The following is a 15940-nucleotide window of genomic DNA, read 5'->3' on the forward strand; positions in this document are numbered from 1 at the left end:
CATGCGCACCGCCGGCCTCAACCCGTGGGCCGGCGTGGTGATGTGACGTCACCGCGCCGGCCCGAGGATCTCGGAGCGCGCTTCCAGGGGGGGGATCCTTTGATCCTCCCGCCTGTGAAGCGGACGCTTACCTCCGGCGCTGTAATTACAGCGCCGGAGGTCAGCCACTCACAGGGGCATGGGAACTCTTTGTTCCCATGTCTCTGTTAGGCGCACCATCTCCGGCGCGGCCGGAGATGGTGACAAAGGGCAGAGGATCTTATTGATCCTCTGTCCTTTGTAGAGGCCGACGCTGGACATAATTGTCCAACTGTCGGTCTCCTCCACCCACCTGGCAGGCGCACTTCGGCGGGATTCCGGCATATATGCGTATAGATGCTTGGGGCACATCTATACACATATATGAACGGACATTATATTAACATAGGGGCAGGAATAAGCCCTCCTATATTATAGGGGCCCATATACATCCATAGATGTCTGGGCCACATCCATAGATATATATGTACCCATATGGCTTACACACATAGAGATGCATGCCGCCCAGGGGGCACACATACATCTCTATGTGTGCAACACATCACAACTGGACGGGCCCAGAAGAAGGGCCTATATATACATATATACATACATATACACATATATATACATACACATATATATATATATATATATATATATATATATATATATATATACACATGCACACCTGAATATGTCCCTTCCCTCAACAGTGCAACATCTCCATACTATAATTGTAGTGTACCTTAGCTATAATTTCAGCAAACATTATTTTAAGCAGTCCCATAGTGGTGAATGGAGATTTGCACATGTGCTCTCCATTCACTTCTATGGGACTCCCAAAAATAGGTGAGCGCACTCGCTTTGCTATTTTCGGGGCTGCCATAGTGATAAACGGAGAGAACACTGCGCATGCATGGAGTGATCACCTTTACTTCAGTGGCCCTGTTCTCTAAATAGGAGCTGGTCCCATAGGTGGCACCGATCTGACATTGTTGGCATATTTTAGCAATGTGCTATCAATGTCCCAGATGGGCCAACCCCTTTAATGCACACAATGTAAAAATGGTACGTTAAATTAAAGCTGCTTTCATACATACAGTGGGGGAAATAATTATTTGACCCCTCACTGATTTTGTAAGTTTGTCCAATGACAAAGAAATGAAAAGTCTCAGAACAGTATCATTTCAATGGTAGGTTTATTGTAACAGTGGCAGATAGCACATCAAAAGGAAAATCGAAAAAATAACTTTAAATAAAAGATAGCAACTGATTTGCATTTCATTGAGTGAAATAAGTATTTGAACCCTCTAACAAAAAAAGACTTAATACTTGGTGGAAAAACCCTTGTTTGCAAGCACAGAGGTCAAACGTTTCTTGTAATTGATGACCAAGTTTGCGCACATTTTAGGAGGAATGTTGGTCCACTCCTCTTTGCAGATCATCTCTAAATCCCTAAGGTTTCGAGGCTGTCTCTGTGCAACTCTGAGCTTGAGCTCCCTCCATAGGTTTTCGATTGGATTAAGGTCCGGAGACTGACTAGGCCACTCCATGACCTTAATGTGCTTCTTCTTGAGCCACTCCTTTGTTGCCTTTGCTGTATGTTTTGGGTCATTGTCGTGCTGGAACACCCATCCACGACCCATTTTCAGTTTCCTGGCAGAGGGAAGGAGGTTGTCGCTCAGGATTTCACGATACATGGCTCCGTCCATTTTCCCGTTTATGCGAATAAGTTGTCCTGTGCCCTTAGCAGAAAAACACCCCCAAAGCAAAATGTTTCCACCCCCATGCTTGACGGTGGGGACAGTGTTTTGGGGGTCATAGGCAGCATTTTTCTTCCTCCAAACACAGCGAGTTGAGTTAATGCCAAAGAGCTCTATTTTGGTCTCATCAGACCACAGCACCTTCTCCCAGTCACTCTCTGAATCATTCAGGTGTTCATTGGCAAACTTCAGACGGGCCTGCACATGTGCCTTCCTGAGCAGGGGGACCTTGCGAGCCCTGCAGGATTTTAATCCATTGCGGTGTAATGTGTTTCCAATGGTTTTCTTGGTGACTGTGGTCCCTGCTAATTTGAGGTCATTAACTAACTCCTCCCGTGTAGTTCTAGGATGCTTTTTCACCTTTCTCAGAACCATTGACACCCCACGAGGTGAGATCTTGCGTGGAGCCCCAGAGCGAGGTCGATTGATGGTCATTTTGTGCTCCTTCCATTTTCGAACAATCGCACCAACAGTTGTCACCTTCTCTCCCAGCTTCTTGCTAATGGTTTTGTAGCCCATTCCAGCCTTGTGCAGGTCTACAATTTTGTCTCTGACATCCTTGGACAGCTCTTTGGTCTTTCCCATGTTGGAGAGTTTGGAGTCTGCTTGATTGATTGATTCTGTGGACAGGTGTCTTTTATACAGGTGACTAGTTAAGACAGGTGTCCTTAATGAGGGTGACTAATTGAGTAGAAGTGTCTAACCACTCTGTGGGAGCCAGAACTCTTAATGGTTGGTAGGGGTTCAAATACTTATTTCACTCAATGAAATGCAAATCAGTTGCTATCTTTTATTTAAAGTTATTTTTTCGATTTTCCTTTTGATGTGCTATCTGCCACTGTTACAATAAACCTACCATTGAAATGATACTGTTCTGAGACTTTTCATTTCTTTGTCATTGGACAAACTTACAAAATCAGTGAGGGGTCAAATAATTATTTCCCCCACTGTAATACTGAATCAGGAATTCCAGCATTTTTATATATTTTTTTGCTTTCACGAACATATGCAAATGCAAAAAATTAAATCTGCCAGTGGGGAGATAACTGCTTTAATTGAAGATGTCAATTAAGAAGTTTGTTTTCCTACTGAGATTACTAACTCCTCGCAGGTTCCCAATAGCAGGACTCCTCACCCGTATGTATCTTTTGCAAGCAGCTCTTTAGATTCGCCCAGTTCGCTAACTGTATCCTCCTGGGTTTTAGTGCGTATACAGCACCAGCCGGTGAAATAGTTCTTCTCAGCCAACACATCTGTAAACGTGACCCTAATTGGAAGGCCAAGAACCAAAGATGATAGCAAGGAATGGGGGGTAATTTGGCTTCTTCAGAGATCGTCTAATAAGCCTACAGAAAAAATCTGAAGCATAAACCAACTTTTTAAGAGATTTGCTTCATTTCATTAAAAATTCTGACAGATGTTCTTCACAAATGAAGATATGCTTTCTCAGCATATGCTATTAATAATAAAGTGGCAGTTTATTGCCAGATGCTGAGCAGCAATTGTCACAATGAACCTATTTTTTTAAATGGTATTTCAAAACATATGTCCAAACCTAAGGAAATGTTAAAGAGGGCTTTTCACTTCTTTTTTTTTTTTTAAACTAAGTGCAGTGCCCGGACACCCTAGGGCAGGCATGGCCAACCTGAGGCTCTCCAGCTGTTGTAAAACTACAACTCCCACCATGCCCTGCTGCAGGCTGATAGCTGTAGGCAGTCTAAGCATGCTGGGAGTTGTAGTTTTGCAACAGCTGGAGAGCCTCAGGTTGGCCATACCTGCCCTAGGGGTTATCTTGTGAGTGCGTACTGTTGATGATGAGCCGAGGATAGTAGTAGTACTTACAGTTCAGTTGTCCCCTGGGCCGGCGTGCAGTGGATGGGAAGATAGCACTAAATCCTCTGGGGCACTCTCTATTGCAGGGAACACCAGCCAGTTGGTTGAGGTGCCCTTGATGGTATTTGTGTAACGCTTAGGGTGCTTTGGCGGCTGGGCCCCTGTGTTTGTGATTCCAGCACCACCAGGTGCAATGAGGAGATGAAATGGAATGATGAAGGAGGCGGTAGTTGAACCAAACAGGAACTTTACTTAAAAGTTGCAGTCTTGCAGTAAATAGCAGTTGAAAGCAGTACTTTGTGTTACATGAAGTTGAGAAGGTTAATAAAGCTGCAAAGCCCAATCAGCAGGCTTTATGAGGTAATGTATATAGGTTCCAGCTCAACTTATGCAGGGGTGGTAATGATACTCTACTTGGTTCCTGATCTTGCTCAGGCTTTTTAGTCTTGCAATAATATGGATCCTCTGGTGCTAATAGTATACAACCCAAGGGCGGTCTCCCTCGTGGCAGGCAAACCCTCTGCTCCATTCTTTGAAAAGGTTGTCTGAACTATAGTCCATAAAGAAATGATAACTCACAACTTTGTACTCAGTTGTCAGGCTGTGTCCCGGTGCGTTTAGGCTTCTCCCAGTCACTAGGTACTGTGGAGTCCATAAGCTGGGACTGCTCTAATCTCCACAAGTTCAAGTAGATTAACTCCTGGGGCAAGGCCCAGGAGAACAGAGACAGAGTTTACCTCCTAGACTCCTCACTCCTCTCCTCCCTCAACTCCTCTCCTGTCTAACTTCCTGTGGCTGACCTATATAATGTTATAGTGACCTCTAGTGTTGGTAGTGTGTAACACATGATAACAGCCTGTGGGGAATTTAGCAGCATCTACAAATGAAAATTACTGTGATTTATGCAAAATGACATGAATGGGCATATAACAATTTGGAGTGGCCCATACACACATAAGTGGGACACTACATAAGTACCAAGTGGGGTACGCTCTGCTGATTCTGTTATAACTTTTCTTTTTTTCAAACGCCACTCGGCTGCCCCATTATGCCCCCATTCTGTTTCCGCACGCTGTATGCCAATAGATAGCATCGGTACAGGGAGGAGGAGGCGCCAGTGCTTTTGAGTGGGCGTCTCCTTCTCACTGGCTGTGATATGGTCCGCTGCGATTGGACCGTGCCACAGCCAGGGAGAAGGAGACGCCCACTGAAAAGCCATCTCCTCCTGTCTGTACGGATGCTATCTATTGGCATACAGGGCATGAAAGATAGAATGGGTGGCACAACGGGGCAGCCAAGGGGCGTTTGAAAAAAAAGAAAATTATAGCGGCATCAGCAAAGTGTACCCTTCTTGTAAAATTACTTAGTTTAACAAAAAAAAAGTGAAAGGTCCTCTTTAATTCTGCCCAGAATTTCCAAGCTGTCAGTGTTACATTTTAAAGGGGTTTTCCAGAAGTAAAATAGGACATATCCTTAGTATAGGTCATCAATATGTGATTGGTGGTGGTCTGACTCCTGGCACCCCCCGATAAGCTTTTTTAAGAGGCCATGGAACTCCTGCAAGCACTGCAGCCTCTTTCTAGGCAAGTGGCATCAACTTCATCAGTCACGTGGCCTATGTACAGCTCAGTCCTATTAAAGTGAATGGCCTAGGCTGCAATACCCAGCAGAGCCGCTATACCATGTACGGCACTATATTTAAGGTATACTGTGAGGAGGCCACAGCACTCACCAGTGCACCATGGCTTCTTTAGATAGCTGATCGGTGGGGTGCTGGAAGTCAGACCTTCACCTGATCAGATATTGTACTCCTGGAAAACCCCTTCAAGTTACTCATCTTCTAACATAGTAACATAGTTTGTTATGCTAGAAAAACCCTCTCCAGCTCTGCTAAGTCTGCCTTGTTCACAGGAGCCCAGAACTGTACACAGTACTCCATGTGTGGTCTGACTAGTAATTTGTAAAGTGGCAGGACTATCTTCTCATCACGGACATCTATGCCCCTTTTGATGCAACCCATTATCTTATTGGCCTTGGCAGCAGCTGCCTGACACTGGTTTCTACAGTTAAGTTTGACATCCACTAAAATTCTTAAGTCCTTTTCCATGTCAGTGTTACCCAGTGTTTTACCATTTAGTATGTACGGGTGACTTGCATTATTCCTTCCCATGTACATAACCTTACATTTGTCAGTGTTAAACCTCATCTGCCACTTTTCTGCCCAAGCCTCCAATCTATCCAGATCCAGCTGTAGCAGTATACTGTCCTCTTCCGTGTTTATTACTTTACACAGTTTATTATCATCTACGAAAATTTATATTTTACTGTGCAAGCCTTCTACAAGATCATTAATAAATATATTGAAGAGAATAGGGCCCAATACTGACCCCTGAGGTACCCCACTAGTGACAGTGACCCAATCTGAGTGTGCACCGTTAATAACCACCCTCTGTTTTCTATCATTGAGCCAGTTACTTACCCATATACAGACATTTTCCCCCTGTCCAAGCATTCTCATTTTATATACTAACCTTTTATGTGGCATAGTATCAAATGCTTTGGAGAAGTCCAGATATACAATTTGCCACGGTCAAGCCTAGAAATTACCTCCTCATAGAAACTGATTAAATTAGTTTGACATGACCAATCCCTCATGAAGCCATGCTGATACGATGTTATGCTCTTATTGTCATTGAGGTACTCCAAGATAGCAGTTCTTAGAAAACCTTCAAACAGTTTACCCACGACAGATGTTAAACTTACCGCCCTATAGTTTCCGTGCTCTGTTTTTAGACCCTTTTTGAATATTGGCACCACATTTGCTATCTGCCAATCCTGTGGAACACTCCCTGTTAATATAGTCCTTAACTATCAGAAATAAGGGTCTAGCTATTCTCTTAGGATACAGGGGTGTATGGCATCTGGTCCCGGCGGTTTTATTCTTTTTAAGATGCCGCTGCACTTCTTCCTGGGTCAGACAGGGCACTTTTAATGGGAAGTTTACTTTTACATTCTGCATTTCATCTGACAGTTCATTTTCCTCAGTGAATACAGTGGAGAAAAAAAATATTTAAAAGCTTTGCTTTCTCCTCATTGCTCTCTGCAACTCCCCCATCATCACTCTGTAAAGGGCCAACACCTTCAGATTTATACTTTTTACCATTTATATAATTGAAGAACATTTTAGGGTTAGTTTTACTCTCTTTGGCAATTAATCTCTCGGTCTCTAGTTTGGCTGCCTTTATTTGTCTTTTACATATTCTATTTTTTGATTTAAATGCTTTGTTTTTGTCATTTATTGCTTCCTTTACATTTCTATTTATCCACATTGAATTTTTCTTGTTCCTCTTGTTGTTTATTGGTTTTCTTGTACCCTTTTATTCCTATAAGGTATGTACCTCTCGCAATTAGAGTTTAGGATGCTTTTAAAAATATCCCATTTTGTGGCTGCATTTTTATTTTTGAGGACACGTTCCTCAAAACACATTCCTTATAGCGGCAGCTAGACACCTTTATGTGTATTCAGAAATACGAATGATGTTTTTCTTCAGGTGTGCTTTCACTTTGAATTTCCATTTACTACAATATATATAACATCTATATTTAGTATTGAACATCTTTTGGTCCACAGAAACTGTTTAATAAGCATATGACTCCTACCTACTATGTCCTATGATGGTTTATATCCAATCTGCGAAAAATATAGTGACCCTTAGGATATTGGACTCTACTTACTCCAAATTTTTATCCATTAGTTTAGTTGTTTTCGTGCTCTTTTTCTCATTACCTTGGCATGGTGAAAGCTGTCGTTAATCTTTATTATGACACCAGTATGTACTTGACTGTCATGTCTGAAAAGCTAATAGATGAGTTGAAATGGAGAAGAAACTCATTATATGAATGACAGCACATTAGATAATGTGGCAGACATTTGCTCCTCTGCCCATTCACCTTCCTACTCCCTGTCTTCATCTCCCCCTCTACTAGTCCACTTAAATACACCATTGATAAATTTGTACAATTTTCTTCCTCAGCTTTTTTCCTCTTTCATTTCTCCTCTAGCTATCTTGGCAATTTGAGTTGGAGTCTTAAATTTGTTTATATTCATTTGCTTGTCTGAGTGAGAATTGGGTATACAGTAGGTATAGCTATCTGTGCGCTCAGAAGTTCTCCCAATCAATACTTGTCTCTAACCTATCAATACAAAAATTTACTATAGCACATTCACTTTCTAATCATTCACACATTTTAGATGACCTAGGAGAAACCATTGGTGCAATAATTTCACCCAAAAATATAGTTTTTATTTTTTGGGGGGTAAATTTCATTTGTTTTCTGTATTACCGTAATAAATGTTCTCGATGTATAACTTACTGTATACATCTGCATTTATTCAACTATATGGTTGAGTAGTAGGTAAGTCATACACATATCTGTGGTATATAATAAGAACTATATCCAATTTCTTTGTGCATTGCTGTCATATTATCTGATGTTAAAGGGGTTGTCCAGGAGGTTTTCTGAGCTCCATATATTGATGACCTATCGTCAGACAATCTGATATGTTAAAGGGTTTCTGTCACCCCATTAAACAGTTTTTTTTTTTTTTCATTAATAATAATCCCTATAGTGCGATCTCTTGATACATAATAAAATTAATCATTTTGATTCAGTAGATTTAGCTAAAAAACGATTTTTAAAATATGCTAATTACCTTGCTACCAGCAAGTAGGGCGGCTACTTGCTGGTAGCTGCCGCATCCTCCGTTCGTAATAACGCCCCCTCGGCATGCTGATTGACAGGGCCAGGGAAGGGAATCCTTCTCTGCTGGCGCTGTTCGAATTCGAAATCTCGCGCCTGCGCCGTACCTGGCTTCAATCGGCGCAGGCGCACTGAGAGGCGGCCGCTCGCTCGACCGCTCCATCCTCAATGCGCCTGCGTCGATGACGTCATCGCATACACCCGGAAGAGAAGACGCCGGCAAAAGGGGGTCCAACACCGTATTAGTATGGTGTTCCTAATAATTCTTTAGGTGAGTGTATATTCATATGCAATAAACTCTTCACACAGGGTATAGAACAATAAAAAAAAAATACAATTGCGGGTACCTATAACAAATGATCAATTTGATATGATCAATCTGGAAATCACAGATGGGGTGATGTGATACCACTATAGTGTCACTGGTATGGTGTAGCTGGTATAATGTTGCTGTAGTAAATGAGCCTATGATGGAAGCGAGTTAGGAGGTTGCTAGATGGTGAAGGCACAGAGTGTCACTAGTATCACTTTCCTTAGATTGCCCATTGTTTTCATTGACAGCGGTTGCAAAACTACAACTCCCATCATTTCCGGACAGCCTACAGCTATCAGCCTACAGAAGGGCATGGTGGGAGTTGTAGTTTTACAACAGCTGGAGGGTCGTAGGTTGAGCATCCCTGCACTATACCAATACAATGCTGCCACCTAGTGGGCTGTTTTGGTATATTCTTGAAATAAGCTCCGAAGCCTGCTTGAGGCTTTGGGCTATTTCAGAGATGTAACCTGTTCCCCGATCTCAGTCAGGGAACACTGTTACCCGAGCGGAAGCACGCGACTTCCACTTCCGGACTGATCAGATGCCGTGGTCACATTTGACCACGGCATCTGAAGGGGAAAATTTATGCAATCAGCCTTACATGTGCCATGGGTCTCTGCTTGTTTGAGTACCGGACTTCTGCCGTACATATACAGCGGAGGTCCTTAAGGTTTTTTTTAAGTGGTTTTCCACTTTAAAAATCAACTACCGAAGTTATTTTACGAAATTACGTGTGACTTTCGTGAATAACTTACTTCGGCTCATCGGAACCCATACATTCTAATACTGTATGGAGACAAATCTCAGTACAGTATTATTCTGAGGTTTTGAACGAAGCATCCGAGGCTCGCTTCGCTCAACACTAGCTAGGTGTTCATTTTAAACATTTCACGGAACATTTATTATTTGTGGTTGGTTTTTTTATTGTCAGTTTTAGGTCTGTCTTTGCTATCTGTGCCTGTGCCATATTTATGAATTGGTGCACCTTAATGATAGATTTGGAGTGCATGCAATGTTGTTTACACCTATATGTGTAAAAGTACACTAGGGGGTTGCCTTGTGTAGGCTGTATATGAGCCAAAATCCAGGTCTAATCTCACTATTAGCTCTTAAACATAGACCACTTTGAAAAATCGTGAGGAACACCAAATGTTGCAAAGTGTGACCAAATCTTGCAGAAAACACTGCAACAAGCATTACATGTGACATTTTTAAGCCAAAAAACGTACATATCTCATTTGGGAAATGTCCACCTTCAAATCCTAAAAACAAACATAATTTTGGAGATGAAACTAGTAACAAGTGGTATAGTAGGTAAAAGGCAATTAGCTAGTTAATATTAGGTTCCTTTGAATTTGCATTGCCCGAACATTCAGTCTTCTGTATAGAGTAGGTCTTCAGTCTCCTCAATGGTGCATTCATGGTTATTGGGGTTGTATCCATCTATCTTTATACTGTATTCCTGTTATTTATGGGCATCATCTTTTTCCTCCAACTCTTGTAAGCATAATTATCTATTCTAGGGAGCTGGATCTTCTCAAACTAAGAACCTCAAAGTCTCCTAAGATGTTGTTGTTACCAGCAGGAGCCAGCAGCTGGCCTATCAAGTTAACAGTAGCAATATGGCTATTTAACTAGCTTTTCGTGAACAGAAACCGGCGCATAGTACACCCATGAGCTTTATTTAAAGTTGACTTTTACTGGAAAGATTAACAAATCAATTAGGTTTTTATGACAAGGAAACACGGCTTCCTCTGTAACTGAATCATTGGGCAGGGCTGTTTCTGGAGTTGTGCAGCACTGTATTGTGTTCTACCCTACTTTAATGTGATGTTGACAGATTTATAGACATGTTGCTTTTCATTAGTCTGGTACAAAAGGATGTCTGATAACCGCAAGCGCTCATCAGTGATATACTGTAGGCCATTTATATCAGGCCAGTGAAAAGCAGAAGCTAATACGATTCTGCGAATATGTGACGGCATTGCATGTTTTTGATCAAGTAGGCCAGGATGTGGAATACAACCGTACAAATTTAATGATAGCCTCACAATCCCATGTCAGTCCCTGTTTAGTAGATGATAGATATTGAATACATTAGGTTATAACACAGCGGTAATTGACATTTTGATATTTGTCTACTGAAGTAAAAAATACATTTAGATGAATTATTCTGTGTTTTGAAATGGAATCTCAATATGATCATTCCCTGAATTTAATGGAGGCTGGTATGGCACCAGTGAATGTGGTATTTAGTGTTAGCTTCTTGTCGTAAAGAGATTGACTTGTCGTTGGCGGACAGGCAGAAATAATTTTGTTCAAAATGTATTTGCCAAGAATCTAACATTTATACACAGCAATAGGAATTTACATTTTCGATCGGGAGTATGGCACTGTTGTATTTACTTTGTTTGTGTTTGCAGAATGCTGTTGCATTGTTTGTTTTTTGCTTTTGTTCCAGCCATGGCGAAGTGCACCTGCACACTGGGATGTGCTTACTAACCCCCAAATTTAGTTTCTTTGCAGCCTGCATTGGAGGTGCGGCTGACTCCACTGGTCATGCACTCCTGATTAACCTGTCCGCCCCATAGGCTGATTTTTATCAGTGCAGGTTTAAAGCTGTAGCCTGCTCTGCCTGTATTTATTGGAGGCAATTTGGCACCAGGAGAGGTGGAATACAGAGTGGGCTCAGCATTTATGTGTAACCTGTATTTCCTGAGCATAATGGAGGCCAGTGTGGCACCAAAGAAGTATAATATAGTGTGAGTTCAGCATGCTTGTGGAACCTGCATTCCCTGAATTTAATGGAGGTCGATATGGCACCAATGAATGTGGTATTTAGTTCCTGTCCTAAAGAGATTGCCTTGACGCCGGCAGACAGGCACAAATAATTTTGTACAAAATGTATTTGCGAAGAATCTCACATTTATAGTGCAGCATTAGAATTTTTCGATAGTGAGTATGGCACTGTTATATTTACTTTTTTATTTGTGTTTGCAGAGTGCTGTTGCGTTTTTAGTTTTTTGCTTTAATCTCAATATGATGCATGAAGAACCATAGCAGATTATATTTTATTATGTGCATTATATTTCTTAAATAATTACGGTAATTTTTGTCAGTAACAGTGGATGATATTATAAAGGCTGCCAATATTGGTTTATGCTTGGGCACATGAAAGTGTCGACTAGACAAAAGTATTTTGTTTACTTGGGTCTGTTTAGACTTAGAAAGGGAAACTTCTTTGCAGCTGATGATTAAAAGGCTGTTAATGAGCAATTAGTAGAGATCCGACAAGTCCCATTGAACTATTTATAATGTGCCACTAATGAGAACTTCAAACGCTCTGAACGTCCAGGTTATCGCCAGTAGTAAATGAGGTATGATACTGACCTTGTCTCTGTTCTTTTATATGCTCGATTAGTGATGAATCTGGTGACCGGGCAGGCCAGGGAAGTGTTGCAATCTAACAGAGACATTCCTAAGAATTGACAATGTAGGGGTGTGGAGTGGTTATGGTTCACTGTTTTCTGGTACTTCTTGGCGCAAAGACACGACCTCAGGAGGTTATGAATAAATCCTTTATTGTCATACATGAACAATAAAGGATTTATTCATAACCTCCTGAGGTTGTGTCTTTGCGCCAAGAAGTACCAGAAAACAGTCGACCATAACCACTCCACACCTCTACATTGTCTCTCCATCGCTGCTTCAGAGGACTGGCAACCCTACAAACGAGCCGTGAACGGTACTGGCAGCACTGACCACCTTATAATTATAACTACACGCCTACACTAGTGTTGTGCCTATGCATACACCACATGAAAAGGTGAGCATAACTGATTATATTTACTCTTCAGTCATCCACAACGAAACTATTACCCTATGAGCGCCTCTCCCTTTTCTGCCACAATTGCCATTCCTAAGAATTGGGCCAAACATTATCCTGCTCAAAAATGCCACTTGGAATCTCTGCCATGAGAGGCAACACACATGGCTGCAGCATGTCCTGCACATATTGCTGAACTGTTAGTGTCCCACATATCACTGCAAGGGTGGCCGACTGTCATATACAATAGTTTCCCAAATCATGAAACCAGCAGTTGGGGTAGTGTGTAGCTTCATGGCAAAGGCAGGATTGAAACTCTCACCATGAGGCCTCCATATTCTAACTCGACCATCATGGGCTCACAAACAAAACCTGGATTGATCTCTAAATGCTTACAGTTTCCATCCATAGTCTAGATTTCTCGTTCACAATATCATTGCCAACTAACTCAGTGGTGCTTGGCTGTCAATGGCAGGACAGGTAATGGGCACCATGATACCAAATTTCCTGTGGTCTGGGCAGAGACAGGGGTGTGTTATAAAGGTGACATCTGTGTCTGAATGGTAGACAACAAAACTTTTGGAGCTGCTCTTCCTTGTCAACAGATTAAACAATGCTCTATACAGATGGTCTGTCTGGACCATCTGGACTCTGCTATTTGTGCCCTCACGTAACCACTTCTTCTTAAAGTCTATCTGGGCAAAATGTTTTCGAGTGTGTTATAGAGATATGTCTACCAGTCAATAATCTCTCAAATCTACCCAAAATTAGCCTTTTTAGAGCCTTTTATAGAGCAAGAGGGAAACACTTTTATGCCCTTTTGTGGCAAGATCCAATGTCTAATCAGACCACACCTGTAATCATTTACATATCTGCCTGAGACATAATCGCATTTAAATTTTTCAGCAATGCAAAGATTCTTTCTGGGTGTGGTATTTTTTTTGTCAATGAGTATATCTAATAGTCCTATATATGGTATTTTTGTTAATTAGTTGCATATAGTAGTCTCAATGAGATTGTACAGCATGTATGGATTACTGCCTTCCTAATTCCTGAATATTTATATTTAGTGTACATGTCACAGAAGGTAAGAAGAGACGGACAATACAAGCGAATAACACATCTACAGGATCAGATTACACAGAGCTGTTCTTTGTATATTATACTAAGCAAATGTAAGGGGTTTTCAATTCACTTACTTCATTTACAGTGGCCCCGTTCTCATAGTTAGCTAAGAGTCACGTGACCTGTGATGTCAGCTTCTTTCCCTGCTCTGATGACATTGCATGCACAATCCTGAAGGAGCAGGTCTGCCTCTGTGCACAGAACATGACTGTGAAGGCTGTAGCGACAATCCAAGCCCCTTGCACTGCCAATCTGCTGGCTGATGGCTATCTGCCCTGTGTCTTCCCTCCCACAGGATTCTTCAGGAAAGCTTAACCCCTTCTACCATCAGCAGCACAGACTCAGGGCTGGAGACTGAGCCTCAGCTGCAGGTTTTCCTCTTCTCTAGGCACTGAAGAGATAAATGCTATGCACAAGATCCTCCCTTCCTCCTCACCCTGCAAGCACAGAGCTGACAAAGACCAGAGAAGTCCTCTCCTCTGTACTCTTCTGCTGGCTGTGAGGAAGTGTCTGCAGAGCTTTGCACAAGAACACATAGGGGGAAGATTCTGTGTGTATCAGCAATGTAATTGCACTGTACAGAGGAGACTTGTAGTCCCACACATACAACATGAGTATCCCAGCAGTCAGACTGCACACAGGGCAGCAATTTTTGTCACTCACTTTGCAGAGCAGGGGGAGGGGAAAGGCAGTCTTTGTTGACACCCACAAATATTCATGAGGAAAACCTCAGAGATTGTTGTTACGCCCCCAACAGCTCTGCAACTCCATGTCAACAAAGGGGCCAGAACAAAGCTAGGAAAATAAGGAAATATCCTTTTTTTTTGCCTAAAACTTGCTTAGCTTATGTATATATTGCTAACCATCAGATTTACAGTGTTTTTTTTCCATATAACTAGGATAACCCCTTTATTGTTTCTTTTTTATTATTCATTGTAAATGTACTTGAGAAATAAAAATTTTGGTCGCAAATGTGCACGTAGCCTTAAAACAGCAATATTTCATTGTAATGAGGGTAATGTTAAAGAAAAACTGTTAGCTCTCCTGATGTATCTTTTTTTATGTATTCCTCATGAAATAATTTTGGAACATCTTTTCTTACAGCTTTGCATACTGTGCTTTTCCTGCTAGAAATTGTCCAATCAGTGCCAGACTGTGTAAGGACATATTACTTTGACATGACGGAAGGTAACTCCCAATTGTCAGTTTATTCAGAACTTTCTAGGAGGAAAAACAGGAATAGTACAGTACAGAAATGAAGAAAAGATGATCCTTTTTTATGGGTAATACAAGTATTTACTAAAACAAATCTATAGCTGATGGGAATTTAACTATAAATTATTTTGGTTGGGAAGAGAGCACATGGGAGTGCTCTCTTCATATAAATGAGTGAACACGTCTGCATATTTTAAAATTCTTTGTATTCCTTTTTTTATTATTTGCTTTTATATAGTAGAATTTGCTAATGAATTTCAATATACCTATGTGCTTTTATTTCAGTTTGTGTAAAGGACGAACACTGTACTCAGTGGTACGGGATGCAAAAATTGTCTTAGATGTCAACAAAACCAGACAGATAGCACAAGAAATTGTGAAGGTAAGTGCTGAAATGTCTGTTTCTGGCAATTTCACATGTAGTATGTGAGACAAATAATATCAAGAGCTATGCTATCAATTTATGATCGATGGAGCTGCGATCTCAAGGATCCCTAACGATCTTGAGAAAGAAGACACCACAGTTCTCACTTAGCGGTATGTCCCCTTGCAGGGAACTGCAGCTAGCCCTATTCAACGACTATAGCATACAGCAATAATGGCATCACTGATGACAATTCCCAAATGTTTTATACTGTTGACTTATACACAGGATAGGACATCAGTATCTGATCGATGGGAGTCCAACTTCCAGTACCCCCGCTGATCAGCTGTTTGAAGAGATTGCAGCGCTCCAGTCAGCGCCGTTGCTGCCTTGCAGCTTATGAGGGACAGCACTGTCCATTGGATAGTGGCTATGCTTGGTATTGCAGCTCAGCTTCATTCACTTCAATGGGACTGAGCTGCACATAGGCCATGTGACTAATTAACATGACATCACTGGCCTAGGTAGAGGCTGCAGTGCTCACCAGAAGACAGTGGTCTCTTCAAACAGCTGATCATGTGGGTGCTGAGAGTCGGATCCCCACCAATCAAAATCTGATGACATATGAGTATTTGGACAACTCCTTTAAGCAAGAAAAAATCTTGCAAAAAAGTGACTGTGTCTAGTCCGCAGTCAGAGTGGTTCAGAAATGGCAA

General features: G+C 41.6%; 1 protein-coding gene across 1 annotated transcript in view; it reads left to right on the forward strand.

The window, feature by feature from the left end:
- KSR2 (kinase suppressor of ras 2) overlaps positions 1-15940 on the forward strand; it is a 564921-nt gene that overhangs the window by 472074 nt on the left and 76907 nt on the right. The window contains exon 15 of the mRNA XM_040416034.1: positions 15146-15242. Within this exon, the coding sequence (XP_040271968.1) occupies positions 15146-15242 (97 nt within the window). The remainder of the gene's footprint in view (positions 1-15145; positions 15243-15940) is intronic.

The sequence above is a fragment of the Bufo bufo genome, chromosome 2 (assembly GCF_905171765.1).
Source record: "Bufo bufo chromosome 2, aBufBuf1.1, whole genome shotgun sequence".
Lineage (NCBI taxonomy): Eukaryota > Metazoa > Chordata > Amphibia > Anura > Bufonidae > Bufo > Bufo bufo.